At 34.2% G+C, this 17,635-nt stretch overlaps 1 protein-coding gene across 2 annotated transcripts in view; it reads left to right on the top strand.

The window, feature by feature from the left end:
* Positions 1 to 13,203, top strand: part of LOC128181727 (uncharacterized) — a 48,003-nt gene extending 34,800 nt beyond the window's left edge. The window contains exons 1-4 of one of the 2 annotated variants that reach the window (XM_052850237.1): positions 6,708 to 6,742; positions 9,127 to 9,182; positions 10,819 to 10,961; positions 12,448 to 13,203. In XM_052850237.1, coding sequence (XP_052706197.1) covers positions 6,741 to 6,742; positions 9,127 to 9,182; positions 10,819 to 10,961; positions 12,448 to 13,110 — 864 coding nt within the window. In that variant the 5' untranslated portion in view covers positions 6,708 to 6,740 and the 3' untranslated portion in view covers positions 13,111 to 13,203. Of the gene's footprint in view, positions 1 to 6,707; positions 6,743 to 9,126; positions 9,183 to 10,818; positions 10,962 to 12,447 lie in introns of those variants that run through there. The other variant, XM_052850238.1, reaches the window with a different exon arrangement.
* Positions 13,204 to 17,635: the final 4,432 nt, after the last annotated feature.

Here is a 17,635-nt window from a genome sequence, read left to right as displayed (position 1 = left end):
ACACCTTAACATTGCTGCGAAGAAAAAAAATACATAAAATTATACTTGATTTTTTTATTTATTTCGATAGGAAGTACGTCACAATATATAGAAGTGTCTCATAACACCTGAATGCAATATATATACATATATCGATATGGTTAAATTGATAGATGATAGAAAGATAGATACTTTTATTTCCATTTTAGTGTGTGAGGATGGTGAATTGATATCGATATCAATACAATATACATGTACAATAATATAAAATATGTCTCGGAAATAACACGAAATACGAACTAAGAGAAAACGTTATAAAATTATTGTAAAAGAACTACAATGCTTCAGTTTTTGACACGTAGATTGTGAATTGTTCAAACCGCGACAACTTGACCAGTATAATGGGACTGAAAGGGCGCGATGTACAACATTTCTGAAATTGTTATGCGCGTGGCTCATTGTACACGTAGATCGTCGCCTCTTTTTTTTTTTAAATGGGCATGGTCACAATTTTGGTCAAATTTTATTTTTCTGTTTTTATTATTTGCTATGCTTTAGGAATGCATTTCTAATGATCAAATGAAATTTGGGTGCCAGTCGTTGAGTTTTAAGCAAGATACAGAGCTCACAATTCTTCGTCATGTAAACAAGGCTCGTGCCCTGTTTTTGTTTACATAGGTTCCATATACCGGTAAAAAAAAATTCAAGCTAGTTCGTCTATCTTATTATTCATTTTAAGCAAAAATAAACAGTTCCCAACGATTAATACATTCATTTTAGGTATAAAACTGGAATTTTCACTTCAACATTCAAAATGTAAACAAACGCTTTGTTTACATAGCGAAGAATTGTTAAGTTCTGTAACTCGCTTATAACTCATCAAATGACACTCGAATTTTGGTTGCTTATTATAAATGCCTTACTGAAGCATTGTAAACATTAAAATCCAAAATATAATTTTTGACCAAAATCGTGACCATGCCCCTTTAAAAAGGGAAAGTGATACAAAAAAAAAAACAAGAGGCCCATGGGCCACATCGCTCACCTGAACAGCAGTTCCTTGTAACATTACATTTCGTAGCATATGCTTTTTCTATTTTAAACATTGAACCCCTTTCTGGGGACCCAGTTATGGTCCGAGGTTTATGGTTGGCTTGAACAACATAAATAGTAACATAGGAATGAAAATATGTAGCACTGGGGTGGGACCGCACGTACACAACCTGAAAAACTGAACGTAGAAGAGTTCCACTTCAAGAGGAATAACTCTCAGACTGTACAGAACATCAAGAAAGATAACTCTTGGTTCCACTACATTAGAGTTTACACAATTTGAGGATCCTTGCATAGTAATCTCACAAACTGTAGCATTATAGTTCTAGAGAAAAAACTTTTTAAAAACATTTTCAATATATCTTTCTATGTTAAACTTTGAACCCCTCTTGGGGCCACAGTATTAGTCCAGTGCTAAAGTTTTTATTATTTGGAATCTACATTATTTAAGGATGCTTGCATAGTTATCTCACAAGCTGAAGCATTATAGTTCCCAAGAAAAAGATTTTTCAACATTTTCCCTCTTTATTTCTATGCTAAACTTTGAACACCTCTTGGGGCCCCAGTATTAGATTGAGGTCACGGCTTTTATAATTTCGAATCTACACTATTTGAGGGTGCTTACGTAGTTATCTGACAAATTGATGCATTGTAGTTCTCGAAAAGAAGATTTTTAAACATTTTCCATATATACCGGTACTTCTAAATTTAACTTTAAACCCATCTTGGGTCCCTAGTATTAGTCAAGGGGTCACTATTTTAAAACTGTCGAACCTTCATTATCCAAGGTTGTATGCATGATAGTAATCTCACAAATTGAAGCATTGTAGTTCTCGAGAAGAAGATTTTTTAACATGTTACCTTTATATTTCTATAATAAACTTTGACCCCATCTTGGGGCCCCAGTATTGGTCCGGGGGTCACGATTTTACCAATTAGGAATCTACATAAGCGAAGGATGCATGCATAGAAATTCCACAAACTAAAACATTGTAGTTCTTGAGAAGAAAATTTTTTAAACTTTTCCTTTATGTTTTTTAAAATGTTTAAATTTTGAACCCCTCTTGGTGCCCATCAATTGTCCGGGAGTAACAATTTTTTGAATCTACATTATTTAAGGATGTACATGTATGCATAGTAATATCCCAAACAGTTGCACTATAGTTCTTGAGAAGAAGATTTTAAAACATTTTCCTATATATGTTAAAATCTAAACCCCTACTGGGGCCCCACTTTTTGTTCGGGGGTCACGATTTTTACAATCTTCACTATATATACAACCTTTTGTGTATGTATTGGCATTTTTGGTGAAGTGGTTCTTGAGAAGAAAATTTTTAAACATTTTTCATATGTAGTTCTATGTTAAACTTTGAACCCCGCCTTGGGCCCCAGTTTTGGTCCGAGGGTCACGATTTCTACAATTTAGAATCTTCAATATATATACAAGCTTTTGTGTAAATATTGGTATTTCTGGTGCAGTGGTTCTTGAGAAGAAGATTTTTTAAGCATTTCCCTATGTATTTCTATGTTAAACTTTGAACCCCGCCTGGGGCCCCAGTTTTGGTCTGAGGGTCACGATTTTTATAATTTAGAATCTTCACTATGTGTACAAGCTTTTGTGTAAATATTGGCATTTCTGGTGCAGTGGTTCTTGAGAAGAAGATTTTTAAAACATTTTCCTATGTATTTCTACGTTAAAATTTGAACCCCGCCTGGGGCCCCAGTTTTGGTCTGAGGGTCACGACTTTTACAATTTAGAATCTTCACTATATATACAAGCTTTTGTGTAAATATTGGCATTTCTGGTGCAGTGGTTCTTGAGAAGAAGATTTTTTAAACATTATCCATATGTATTTCTATGTTAAACTTTGAACCCCGCCTGGGGCCCCAGTTTTAGTCCGAGGGTCACGATTTTTACAATTTAGAATCTTCAATATATATACAAGCTTTTGTGTAAATATTGGCATTTCTGGTGCAGTGGTTCTTGAGAAGAAGATTTTTTAAACATTTTCATATGTTTTTCTATGTTAAACTTTGAACCCCGCCTGGGGCCTCAGTTTTGGTCCGAGGGTCACGATTTTTACAATTTAGAATCTTCACTACATATACAAGTTTTTGTGTAAATATTGGCATTTCTGGTGCAGTGGTTCTTGAGAAGAAGATTTTTTAAACATTTTCCATATGTAGTTCTATGTTAAACTTTGAACCCCGCCTGGGGCCCCAGTTTTGGTCCGAGGGTCACGATTTTTACAATTTAGAATCTTCAATATATATACAAGCTTTTGTGTAAATATTGGCATTTCTGGTGCAGTGGTTCTTGAGAAGAAGATTTTTTAAACATTTTCCTATGTATTTCTATGTTAAAATTTGAACCCCGCCTGGGGCCCCAGTTTTGGTCCGAGGGTCACGATTTTTACTATTTAGAATCTTCACTATATATACAAGTTTTTGTGTAAATATTGGCATTTCTGGTGCAGTGGTTCTTGAGAAGAAGATTTTTTAAACATTATCCATATGTATTTCTATGTTAAACTTTGAACCCCGCCTGGGGCCCCAGTTTTGGTCCGAGGGTCACGATTTTTACAATTTAGAATCTTCAATATATATACAAGCTTTTGTGTAAATATTGGCAAGTCTGGTGCAGTGGTTCTTGAGAAGAAGATTTTTTAAACATTTTCCATATGTATTTCTATGTTAAAATTTGAACCCCGCCTGGGGCCCCAGTTTTGGTCCGAGGGTCACGATTTTTACAATTTAGAATCTTCACTATATATACAAGTTTTTGTGTAAACATTGGCATTTCTGGTGCAGTGGTTCTTGAGAAGAAGATTTTTAAAGACATGCACCCTATACTTACTGTTTCGCAATTATCTCCCTTTTGAAAAGGGCTGCCCTTAATTTTAACAATTTATAATCCCCTTTCCATAAGGATGCTTTGTACCAAATTTGGTTAAATTTGACCCGGTAGTTTTTGAGAAGAAGTTGAAAATGTGAAAAGTTTACAGACGGACGGACAGACGGACGGACGGACGGACGGACGACGGACAACGGGTGATCAGAAAAGCTCACTTGAACCTTCGGTTCAGGTGAGCTAAAAAACCAAACAAACAATTAAACTTCAAACCAATCGAAACTTATCAGGCCTTTCTGGTGGAGTTTGAAAAAAAAGAACTGCCGAAAAAAAAACAAACTTCAAACCAATCGCAACTTATCGGGCCTTTCCGGTGGAGATTGATAAAAAAAAACTGCCGCCCGGAAAGTCCCGAGAAGGTAAAATTTACACAGCCGAGTAAATGGCCAATTGACACTCCAATCTTTGCTAGCCCTAGCCATGGGTTTTTGGTCCACTTCGCTCTCCATAAATGGGGAGCGAAGTGAACCGAAAACTCTTGGTTAGCGAAGATTAAAGCAATTGCAATATACATGTAAGAACAATGATTGAAATTTAGAGCAGCTGCAGGCACGTTGCATCGTGTGTGTGTGTGTGGGGGGGGGGGGGGGGGGGACACTATTTTTTCGCAGCAACAAAATGTCTTAAATTTACATATAAAAATTGAATAAGCATGGAGCTGCCCCCCCCCCCCCCCCCCCCCCCCCACACACACACACACTTTTTTGGGAGTATGTAAGAAATTGGAATGAAAATAAGGAAATGAAGAGTGAAATTGAAGTTAGATTTATTTTACCCCCCTCCCCATGGATTAGGATTTTGACGATTTTGAAGACCTTGTACTGATTCTGATGGTAATTCTTCATTATTGTTATTCTTCTTCTAGACATTTTTTAAATCTTAATAACTTTTTTGTTTGACATCCGATTTCATTCAAATTTTCAGGGTGTATTGTAAGTTACATTTGGTTTTTAAGGAAAAAAAAATGAAAAATCGTAACTTCTGGGTTCTTTAAAATTTTTAGGGGCATTCGTTTCCGGCCAAAGGCTCTGAAATGGTCCATAGCAAATAATCCAAAGTTAGAAATCTTTAAAATTGACACTTTGAATGTTGTCCTCTGATTTTTTTATTTTACAATTTTCCAACTGTACCGCTTGAATCGAAATTTATGTTCTTAAAATTGCTAATTTTTAGTCATGTTTTTGCTTCGTATTTTTTTTAGTTTGAAATATTTCCTAAATGCATAAAAAAACTTGTGCATAAATTAAAGGGCTTTCATTAGAGACCAAAAAGGGGGCTGGCCCCTTAAATAAGTGATTTAGGCGCCCGGAAAGTCATTGCTGTATAACTAAAAATGATACATGCTACGATATTGATGTCGCTGGAAAAGTTGTTCTCTATTATCTTATCAATCAAATTTTAATATAGTATTGTTTGGATATTGCGTAATATGAGAGTTCAAGCTTCACATGAAGACATGCATACCTGCTTTGACTTTGCTGATAGGGAATAGCTCCCTGTGTAATAGTAATAGTGTTTTAAAGTCGCAGTCAATACTTCTCTTGTCTAAATATATCCCCAACTTATCACAGACATGTGCATGCCTTTATCTGTTTTAGAGAGGTCTTACTCTTAAATACTGTGTAGTCTGGGGGTTACATTTATTTAATAAATAGAAAATAGGCATTAACTAATTTTAAAGAGTTCAAATTTATTTTCTAAAGCCCTGATTGGTCAGAAGTTCATGAAGTGTGAAAATGACCTCCTATCAATTTATGTCAGACCCTGACAAGTGTAAGGAGAAGGGTGATGGTTTTATAAAGACTGATTGACAATCCTTTCTTGACTTGAAGCTGTAACGGAAGACATCCTCGTTGCTTGCAACGAACTTGGTTCTAGTTTTTTTTTTGTGTGTGTGTGTTTTTTTTTGGGGGGGCTTGACAAGATTTTTTTGGATGAGTCTGGTACCCCACCTTCGAAAACGATGCTACGTGCCTGAGCTTTAGAGAATAACTCAACATCATATAATAAATCAATGTAATGGCCATGGATGATTTACAAAGCTGCTTGTATGATGACACCTTAAAATTTATGACACAAATTTATGACGAGACAAGCAATTACTGAACAGTTGATTTCATAGAAGCATGCATGTCGATCCCCCGAGAGAGTCATTATTGAGGCGCCCATGTTCTTTGGTAGAAGTGATTTCTCAGAATGGAAAACTGTCTCCATTTTATTTAAATGGATTGAGACGTATTACATTCAACGTTTAGAATCAAAGATTTCTAGATTTTACTTGAGCAACAGTTACTGCATCTTCGCTAGCCAATGGTTTTCGGCCCACTTTGCTCCCCAGAAACATGGGGAGCAAAGTGGACCGAAAACCCTTGGCTTGCGAAGATGCAGTTACTGTTTTAGATGGTTTCAAATTTCATAAATTTCAAAAACTTTAATGTAACAGATGTTCTGTAAAACAAACCGACATTTTTCCTAGTCGAGACGGAACGACCCACAAGAGGAGGGGGAGATAAAAACATGTACATGTGTGTGCGGTTTTTATACATTGACGGATGATGTAAGACTGAATATAAAGACCATTCTCTAGTTCGGTTCGTCCCAACAGACTTAGCATAAGTTAGATAAAAAAAATTTCTGCAGGAAGGAATGAAGTATCAAAAAGGAGGGAGGGATACATGTCTTTAGAGTTGACATAATCTTGTTGGGAAGGAACATATGGTTAATTGTTAGAACACTATATATATACATAAATATACTGATAACAGCAGGACGATGTACATCATATTGTAGGATTAACATGTGAGTAGCAATCAGAGAGAGAGAGAGAGAGAGAGAGAGAGAGAGAGAGAGAGAGAGAGAGAGAGAGAGAGATCTCCGCATAAGTCTATACACACTAGTTTTTAAAACATACATAATTAAACACAGGGGCATCGTATCCGCTCTACACTCTATCATATATAATAGAGTGTAGAGCGGATACGATGCCCCTGTGGTTGAAATATTACCACGCGCTTAAATTGTATAATATATCATTGACTGATTTTTATTTAAAAAATGAATTAAACTCCAAAGTATTCCAAATACTTTTAAAAAATGAATGTAATTTATCAGCATTTTTACCCCTATGGACCTCTAATTATGAATGTTTTATGTGAAAATGACATATCAATTAAATGTGTTTTGTTCTTTAAAATAAAATATGGATAAAATATCTCGCTTTTGTAATTTTAAAGCCCCCCATAAAATCAAAATGAAATTGGGCGTATATTTCTATCGATTTAATGGACCATTTTTTTCTGATATTTAAAATCCTAAATATGAATATACAAAAATATATTTTGAGGTCCCCATTACAAAAACACATATACTACACAAATGTTTTTTCACGTAAGGAAATTCTATAGAAAATCTACTAAATAAATGTAAATTTTGATTTCAGGCCCGAGCTAGTTTGCTTAATTGTTTTTCGCGATAGGTAGAGATGTTCGGCTATGACTCTGGAAATTATCAAATGTTTTCAGTACAAAATCATGGACATGTCCAGTGTGTTTTTAATATTCGGCGCTGTCCGTGTCTAGCTCCAAACTCTGTATATAGCTGGAGAAACATTATACAAAGTGACTGATTCACTTCCAAAATTATAGCCTAATCAACTTAGTTGCGGAAATCAACACACAAATTTATAACAGGTGTAGCGCACTTTTTGGTGCGACAAATTTAAAATTAATTAATCACGTATTGATTAAATCTTGATGTAAAGTTTCCGATTATTCTGCTGGTTTAGTTTATGATAAAACTTACTGATTGTATCTGATAAAAATAAAACTTACTTAATAATTAAAATACGAATGAAACAACGAAATGACGCTCCCTCTATCCGTCAACCCTACCGCCCAATCGCAACTTCTCGGGCCTTTCCGGCAAGCTCGGAAAAACACCTCGAATGTATTACCTAAGCGTCCATGACAACCCCCCCCCCCCCCCTTTTATAAAACTTGATATAAATACAACACATTTTACGATCTGTTGAGATGTGAGCTATACTTCATTAAAGTAAACGATATACACTAAAATATAACAGAGAAGCGACATACAAAACTGTCTAGCCGATACTTATTTTAATGGGAAGCGACTCCATTTTGTATAAAATTCTAACATACGGTGATGTTAATACATTCGAGGTGTTTTTCCGAGCTTGCCGGAAAGGCCCGAGAAGTTGCGATTGCCCTACCGCCACAACACAAAAAAAAACCAAAAAAAAAAACAAACAAACAAACAAACAAAACAACAAAAACAAAAGAAAAAAGTCCCCCGAAAAACAAAAGAACCTAACAAACAAAAAGAAAAAAAAACACGCAACCAAGTAAGAAAAAAAAATGCCTCAAAAGATTTGACAAAAACTTAAAAAAACCCACCGTGGGATATTTTAGCAATTCCCATCCCCCTTTTGCGCTCCTTGTGCATGTCCATCTGCCATCTGTTGCTGCTCCAAAATCTAATCTATCTATTGAATGTTCTATTCAGTTAATAGTAGGGTGTCCATTTTTTAAAATAAGAGTCAATTTTCAATGTGAGACGAGTTGTGGAACAATAATTCACGTTCGTTGGATGGCATCTGTAAAACAATAGAGATATATGTTATTGGGTTTTTTTTTCATGAAAACATACATGCATGTACATGTATAGGTGTTTGGTTTTTTTGTTTGTCTTTCTTTAAATCTTAACTGAACGAATTTTTGATTGCTTTCAAAGGAAAGTTATTTCAAGACTTATTTTCTTGACCAGACAAAAACACCAATATTAAGTATTTTTATTTGATTATTCAATTATCCCGATATTTACATGAATTTTAGGAATAGAACAAACTACTAGCATCTTTAGAGTTTACGTTCTAGTATTAAAGAGGTAATTGGATTCACCATAATCAGCAGGCTTACACTGTTATATACACACTGTAAGTTTAGTTAACTTATTTCCAATAGTACATTAGTCACAACCTCATTAGATCTACAGAGGAATTAGAACACTGTGTTTCTCTTGTCCACCTGTAATCAATTACCAAAGTAAGAACCGACAGTACAGACCCCATTTTACTCAAGTTTACTTACAACAAATAACACATTTAGTGATAATGACATAAAGAATTATTAGAGTTTTTTTTGTTTGTTTTTTGGTTTCTGCAGGATTTGGTTGTGGATTGTCTTTCAGTGTCACACTGTTACATCATTTATACTTAATGGTGAGTTTGTAAAATCATTTAGTCACGGTCATCTTAATATCACTTCACTATCCACTCGTACACCCACGGCATCCTTTTTTATATGATAGTTGTAATGTAAATGTAACTCATTTTATGGAGCGATATCATAGATGCAGACATTTAGTAAACAGTGATACATCACGACCAAACAGATGTACTATAGCTGTAATATTTATTCAAAATAAAATTGTGAAATGCCTTACAGATGGTTCCAATGTTTTGTGAAGGCATAAGCTTTGATTAAAAACAAAGTACATTTTCGAAAAACACAGAATACCAGAAGAAAAGATTGAGCAAGCGTCTAAAATCGTTAGCATTGTCATTGCTATCTGGCTACGCTCCTGATCCCTCGATTTGATTGAACAGAATTTAATCTCATAGATTACACATCATACACAAAGAGAACAATGATTTATTTTTATAATTAAGTGTGAGTTAAGCATCAAACATCTTAAAAAGGTGGGAATTATGAGTTTTAAACGAAACGTCCTTAATCCCAGAAATGACGTCACAGGCATGCAACGACAACCCTTACCTCAAGATTCTTAAAACATTTTACATGTGTCTGTGCATGCATCAATTGTGTTTTTCATCGGAATTTTAAAATCTGAATCAAAATGTAGATATTTCAAAATGCGCATTTTCGTAGCTTGTAACTCCGCGTTTCGTGATTTTATCGCATTTGTAACATTACTTTTGGGTCAATCCTCGAACATGTACGTATGATTTTTGATACAGACAGATAAAGTGTGCCACATAGATTGCTTGATATTCCACTGTGATAATAGGAGAAAAAATTGACGGACATAACACAATTCATTCTAGAAACGAAACCAAAGTAACACGCAATAAGCATAATGATATCACACAATGATACGTAACTGAAATAAAAAAGCAAAACTCATACATAAATCGCACCATTTATTATGAAATAACTGATGTGAATAAACCGGCCTCATCATTTTTGAAGCCATCTTACTGAGATTAAACCCTGAAGGTACAGCTTCGTGAATCACTGAGATAATCTGTAAACCCCTAAAGGTACAGCGTCGTGAATCACTGAGATAATATGTAAACCCCTGAAGGTACAGCTTCACAAATCACTGAGATAATATGTAAACCCCTAAAGGTACAGATTCACGAATCACTGAGATAATATGTAAACCCCTGAAGGTACATCTTCATGAATCACTGAGATAATATGTAAACCCCTGAAGGTACAGCTTCACGAATCACTGAGATAATATGTAAACCCCTAAAGGTACAGATTCACGAATCACTGAGATAATATATAAACCCCTGAAGGTACATCTTCATGAATCACTGAGATAATATGTAAACCCCTGAAGGTACATCTTCATGAATCACTGAGATAATATGTAAACCCCTGAAGGTACAGCTTCGTGAATAACTGAGATAATATGTACACCCCTGAAGGTACAGCTTTATGAATCACTGAGATAATATATAAACCCCTGAAGGTACAGCTTCATGAATCACTGAGATAATATATTACCCATGAAGGTACAGCTTCATGATTCACTGAGTTAATATGTAAACCCCTGAAGGTACAGCTTCATGAATCACTGGGTGCATCTTGACATCTGTCTTTAAGATATCCATAGCTGTCCCCACTATTCCTCGGTCTCATCATTCCTGAGTCATATCGGGGTCAACGTTCACACATCCGGGACCTTTGGAATCAGTGACCTAGATGTAACACATGACCCAAAGAGTTCGTCCTGTACTGTTCTAAAGGTACTGTTAATTAATGAAATACAATAAATAGTTATGAATTAGAATAAATCAATAACTTTACTTTTATTTTTGGGACTAAGCTCTAAGAATGATTTCTTAGAACAATTCAATATCTAGCTGATATTGATAAAAAAAATACAACCATAAAGCTCGTTGTCAAAATATCTGCCCATCTATTAAAGGTTTCCTAAAAATATTCAGTTCTTACCTTGAAATTCTTAATTTCAATCCCAATGACAGCACAAAAATAATTTATTTTCAGGCAGATCTCTTAAACTTTAAATTGATGATTTTTTCATATAATATATCAATTTTTTTCTTCATCCTTTTTAATTTTGATAAGTCTTTTTACTACACACTCTTTTGTGGTAGATGTGAAATGTAACCCTCCCCCTCCCTATATTTTTACTTTTCTTCCCTTTATTTTTTCTCTCTCCAATATTACAGAGCAACAGTGAATTAAGTTATTATTAGAAGTTATGCATCAAATAAAATCTGATACCGTAACATTACATAACTATAACTGTATTCATATATGTATATTGTTTGGTTTCTGTCATTCTTTGCTGGTATTTTCTCTTTCTTTAAAAAGTTGTTAGTAAATGAATTTTGACATATACATGTATATATATATTTTTAAATTCAATTGTATCTATAATTGCTTGCTGCTTGTTTTCATGCTCATTCAGTTAAAAAATATCTTATGTAACAGTTTACAATTATAGTACCAATGTGCAATCTTGCAGGAATAATTATAAACTAATGGTTGTTTTATTTTTGTTAATGAAGATTCCATTAAAGGTTTTATTTTAGATTCTTTGTAAAGACTAGTGCTGTAAAGCCTAAATGCACCGATAGTATAAACTAAATAATATATACTTTTCTTTAAACGTTTCCTATTAGTTCAGAAGGTAAAACTATTATGATAGCCTTTCAAAGTTAATTGCTCACGTAGCTAAATTAAACCCCGGAAAAGAAAGTGTGCTATCCACCATCCGAAGTGCTACCACTCTAATTTCGGCGCCCTTTGTTCCCGTCTAATTTTATTGGCTGACTTTCTCTAACACTGAAAAGTTTCACAACAACGACGTTAGCAATTGACAGCAGTTGACAGGAATACTGCATAATTAATTACTGTGTCAATTAAACGTCTTAAATGTTACTTTTTCCAGTAAATTACAACTCTGCAGAATATATATGCATCATAACAAAACAGTTACCGGGGTAACATTTAGGGCAAAATAAATATATTTCCATCCATAGAATTAAAACACCTATCCCATGGCTTTGAGTGGGGCAGCTTTTTCAACAATTTTTTGACTCTCCTCGTGCAAATTCTTGGGAATATAGTTTCTGTCTCGGGCTTGATAAATTAAAGAACTATAATCCCAACCACAGGTATTGAATAACTGAATACTATGGTTTAAGTCATTACAAATATCAACATTCGCAAACGTTTGTGTTAGTGTACACTTTTTGTATGCAGGCAAATTACGCAAAGGGAAGTCACTCACATACACACGACAGACCAAGAGGAGCGCAATTTTTTGTGACGCCATCAGGTTTCCCGCATGGTGCTACTGACGTCACCCTGAGCTATGACGTATATTTTCCGAGTTCTTTTTCGTGGGTCAAAGGGGGAAAGCTCCCTGGAGCTTATGGACACAGCACACACTGTTCCGGGGGTCGAGATTCCAACCACTGTATTTCCACTCGATTTATGTGGCGGGCAAACGGGGCGGGGGAACTATACTTGTACTTTCCAAAAGGGGACCAGCCAAACTTCGATACTTGGGCCAAACATCAGCAAGCAGAAATCGTCACCAACGACAACTACGGGGTCTCTATCCGTTCATCGAGGTTTGTTTTCACGCACAACAAGTGGATCAACCTTAAACAGCAGATCCACCTCAACTCAGTCCACAGTAGCGGTCACGGAAATGCTGACGGTTGGATCAAGGTGTTTGTGAACCACGAGTCGACTCCCATCATGACGATCCAAGACGCTGTTCTACGAAAGTACGATGACGTCAAAATTGATGGAATTTTCTTTTCAACTTTTTTTGGCGGTCATGACGACAGCTGGGCGTCTGCGCATGACACGTACACCCTGTGCAAAAACTTCCAAATCTCTGTCGGCCATCATTAATCAAAGACGAATGCACGAATTTCAATATTCAGTTTTTTGTTACATTAGTGATCTTTTATGTTAAAGATATATAAAATAAAGAGAGAACACCCACTTAGAATTTTATCATTATTGAAGGATATAAAAAAACCCATTCTTTTAAAGATAATCGAACATGACAGTGTGACTGTTTTTCAACACAAACGATCATAATACTGCTGTGTAGGTCTGTATACCGCATGGTTTAAGTACTGTTGAGTGTTAAAATTCAAAGAAAAAAGATTTCTGATTTATTATCAGTTATTTATATGTACAGAACATGGATGTATTTATTTTATTTTCGATTATTGTGTCAGTGGTCAAAGTTAAATATAATTATACATGTACATCATACATTTTAAACTCAAGCTAACTTCTCGCTAAAAATCATTTTCTACATGTGTTTCATCTTGGACAGCTAGAGTAGACTAACTCATCATACAGGCACATTACCTAACTAAATACATGTACTTTAAGGTTCCTCGGCACACCAACATTTATTTTGGTTGATTGATAAAGAATCTTTTATGAAATATGATTTTACAAAACGGAGACCCATTTCGGCTTTTAATTATTCCGTATGAATTTGTTTGGTATTTTTCAGTGAAATAGGAAAAAAAATGTTTTGACTGCAAACAGAGTATTGTAAAACTTAGAACTTGGTCTCAATTGATTTTTTTATTCTTTTAAGTAAACACTTATCAAAGATGGTTTGGTCAAGTTTTTAATTTTTTTTTAAAACATATTTCTGAAAATATGATTGTGTAGCGATTGTTACGATGCAATGTTTCCGGTTTGTATTAAAAAAAGTCATATTATATAATTGAAGACCGATATCTGTCTCAATTTTGAGCAACCATTTTTGTAATTGATTCTTTATCAATCAACTGGTGAGTCGAGCCACCTTAATATTTAGTGGGGATCAATATGCACCGTACGGTATTCTAAATCGTATGAGCTTTATCATTGCTAACTATAGTACTTATCAAAACGCCCCCAGCCCCCTGCATCTGCGTCCCACTGTTACAAATCACTTTGAAAATTTACACGCATAGTGCTTTTTTCAAAGTTCGTAATTTTTTCAAAGTGCGTTTACATATTCCATCCGTTTTTTGCTATTTTCCACAAAACTAAACTTTTCATTTCTATATTGAATTTCAATGAAAACAAGAGGCCAATAGGCCTTAACGGTCATCTGAGTAGCATATAACCCATACATAAACTTGTCGAGGTATCTCATATGTTCATTTAATTGGGTTTCATTCTGGAGTAGAAAAATTATAAATTTGTAATGGCGACCACCTCTCTGCCTGAAATCTTTCAAAAAGAACTATGAAACCTATAATTTTGACAAAAAAATTAAAGATCTGGGCTGCGTTTTACAAAAGAACTTACGACTAACAACCAAATAAATGAATGATGATTAATCACGAAACTAATCAATGTTTTACTCTAATGGCTATGAAATATGATTATGGCAGTCAAAATAGTTGTAAATAATTGAGTTTATATTTTTTTCCGTCTAAGATCAATCCATGATACGGATAATATTTACGACTTTGTCGTAAGTTCTTTTGTAAAATGCAGCCCTGGTCTACAAAATCATGAATTCAGTTTTTCTTTCAGGTGTGTGGGACAATGTATCTAAATCAAAAGCACCAAAAACTATTTTTTTTAAATGGTTAAATGCCTGGAACATTGCTTGGGCCAATAAGAGAGAGACATATGCCGATCAAAAGTAGAGAAGGATTACTTGGGATGGGGGCAACCATTAGGAGTGAAAAATAATAAATGATTTAGACCATTGTTATTAAATACAAAGGAGATACAAGGCTAGGATAGATTAATGTTTCGTTGTTGGTGGTGTTTTTTCTCTTTTGTGTATGATCTTATTTCAAATAAAGTTTAAACAAATAAGTTGCTCATTATATGATCATAGTATCATGAAATATGTATCACAATACGCACGAGATCCAAATAACAGCAGACAATCTACACATGAAAAGGGATTGTAAAGAGGGGCTCATATTTAAGCGATATCATGTGTCACAGTTTTAATATGATATTTCCGGTATAATATGTCTAAATGACAAAGGATTGTCTACAATTCGCTAAACCAGCGTTAAACATTCATATTTCGTCAATATTGCTGGAAAGAGTTTCCAGAGATAACGAGGAAATAGCATTATGACGTGCTTACCTCGTGAAATGGACACGTCATTGTACAACTATCGTTTATTGATAAAATGTGCTTGGTAGATGCGTTAATGGTAACTATTGCTTACTAAATAAAAGATTTAAAATTTTGAATGGTGATGAGGCTATCTTGATGAGATTATCATCAACTTATATAAAAGAACTGATATTTAGACTATATAATCTAAGTGCAGCTACTGTACAATAGATTTATAGCAAGAACATGTGATCAAAAGTGAAGATAATTTCGGTGTTACGAAAATTTGAAATGGAGTCTGGTTTACTCACTTTAATATCATTGAAGCGTACATCTATTAGTAACGCTGAATCGCCGAGTAAAATAGAACCCAATGTATAATAATCTATATATTTAAATTGTTATCATATAACGATGTCATTGATGGAAGTTGATATATCCTGATCTCAATTCAAGTTATTTTCAAACAACGTAGGGGTTGGTTGGGATGGTAGAAAGGTTATGCGATGTCAATTAAAATTTCGATTTTGTAGACCAATTTAGTCATAACCTTTATTCGTTAAACAAATAATGTTCAAACGTTAAATGTATCGATGACATATGGGCTATTAACAATTTATTAAAATCAGAGTTAAATCAATTGTTTTCTTCATAGTTAGACTGTTCACAGTGTGGAGTTTACATAGGATTAACAGAGATATGCCATTCAGTCAATTTAGTAACCATTCAGCTCGGTTTGGCGGAATGACAAAGCTTCATCTTATGTTAATGTAACTCTGTAACTACAAAATGTGTTTTTGCTTTTTTAACGAGATATGATGCGATTTCGCCGAAAACTGTTGTTGTTTTTTTTTCTATTAAAAGTAAATACGAGGGTTGTCCCAAAATAGCGTAAACAAGTGGCGTTATTCAGTTAATCGAAGACAAAAGAAGATGAAATTTGTGCCACAAAGGGTTCAAGAAATTTGCATTCAAATAATGTTTTGAAATCGAATATTGTTTGAGATTAAATTAGTGAAATGAAAGCATGTTAGATCAGAAATTCTACATGCGGCGCAATGTCAAAAACGAAAAGTTAAAATCAACATAATGAATTGAAAATTGGGCGGAAAAGTACTTTTCGAATGAAAAAATTCAAATAAAATATACACCGATATTTGATAATAATTCTATTATTTACTCTGAAAATGTTTTGGCTATAACAAAACTGTTAAATATTTTATAGCGCGTTTTGTGATAAGTTGAAAACTTAAGTGGTAATAAAATGACGTTTTCAGCGTTTAAGACGGCACAGCAATATCTGATACAATTTTGTAAAGACCATCAAATAAATCCTAAGCGGCTTTGGAAGTAAATGAAATTAACAAAATCGATGAGAAATGCGTTTTGTGATTTAGTTAAACAATATTGAAAATATTTGAACAAGTATGATGACAATAAGTGAAAAAAAAGAAACCCCGAACGATATCAATGGACGTCAAAATGTTTAACGACACATTTCGGTAAGACGGACGTTAGACATTAAGTAATACAGGGCAAGTTTGGAGCCGACAGATCGTTTGTACTTAGAAAATATTTAAAAACAAAACAAAACTAGAATTATATATTGAATGTGCACGCAGAGTACATGTTCAAAGATAATATATTTTCTAAGACATTTTCGGAAATAAAACGTAAATGTTATCGAGAACGATGTGGAGGGTTTAGCAACAACGTAAAACTGGAAATTTTTGACGTCGCACATTGTGCCGCCTGACAAAACTTGTTGTTACTAATTATTAATTTTCTCGAGAAATAAATAAAGTACAGATTTGAACTTTTCAGCATTGTTTGCCAAAGGGTCATTGAAGAAAACATAGAAGTCTAATGAAATTGCAGTGAACAGATTATAAATTATGTGTCCTGTCTACATTATTTTGGGAGAATCCTCGTAAATTTAATATTAATTTTGGTCCTGAAAAATACTACATTCATGTATATCCATGTGCCTTTGAATTAAAGAAGACGAGTTCCAAAACCTATGTTACTGATGAGGTGACGATCTTAGCCTTTCAGTTAATTAGTTGAAAATCTATCCAAAAGAGAAATGCAAGACCCAACTTCTGCTCACCCAATCAATGACATATTTAGGTAAAATTAATGTATTTTGGCTAGGTGTATTCATACGTCAAAAAGAATTAATTTAATGTACATGTGCCGTATTGCCCGTTCAATGAATCAACACATATACATGTATAGTGATTTGTCATATTGATACATATATCATAGTACAGAAAAAAGTGAAAATATGAATGTTGAGATATTTGTCACATTTTCTAATGGATTAGAAGTTAA

Source organism: Crassostrea angulata, chromosome 4 (genome assembly GCF_025612915.1).
Source record: "Crassostrea angulata isolate pt1a10 chromosome 4, ASM2561291v2, whole genome shotgun sequence".
Classification (NCBI taxonomy): Eukaryota; Metazoa; Mollusca; class Bivalvia; order Ostreida; family Ostreidae; genus Magallana; species Magallana angulata.
This window is presented reverse-complemented; position numbering and strand designations above follow the sequence as displayed.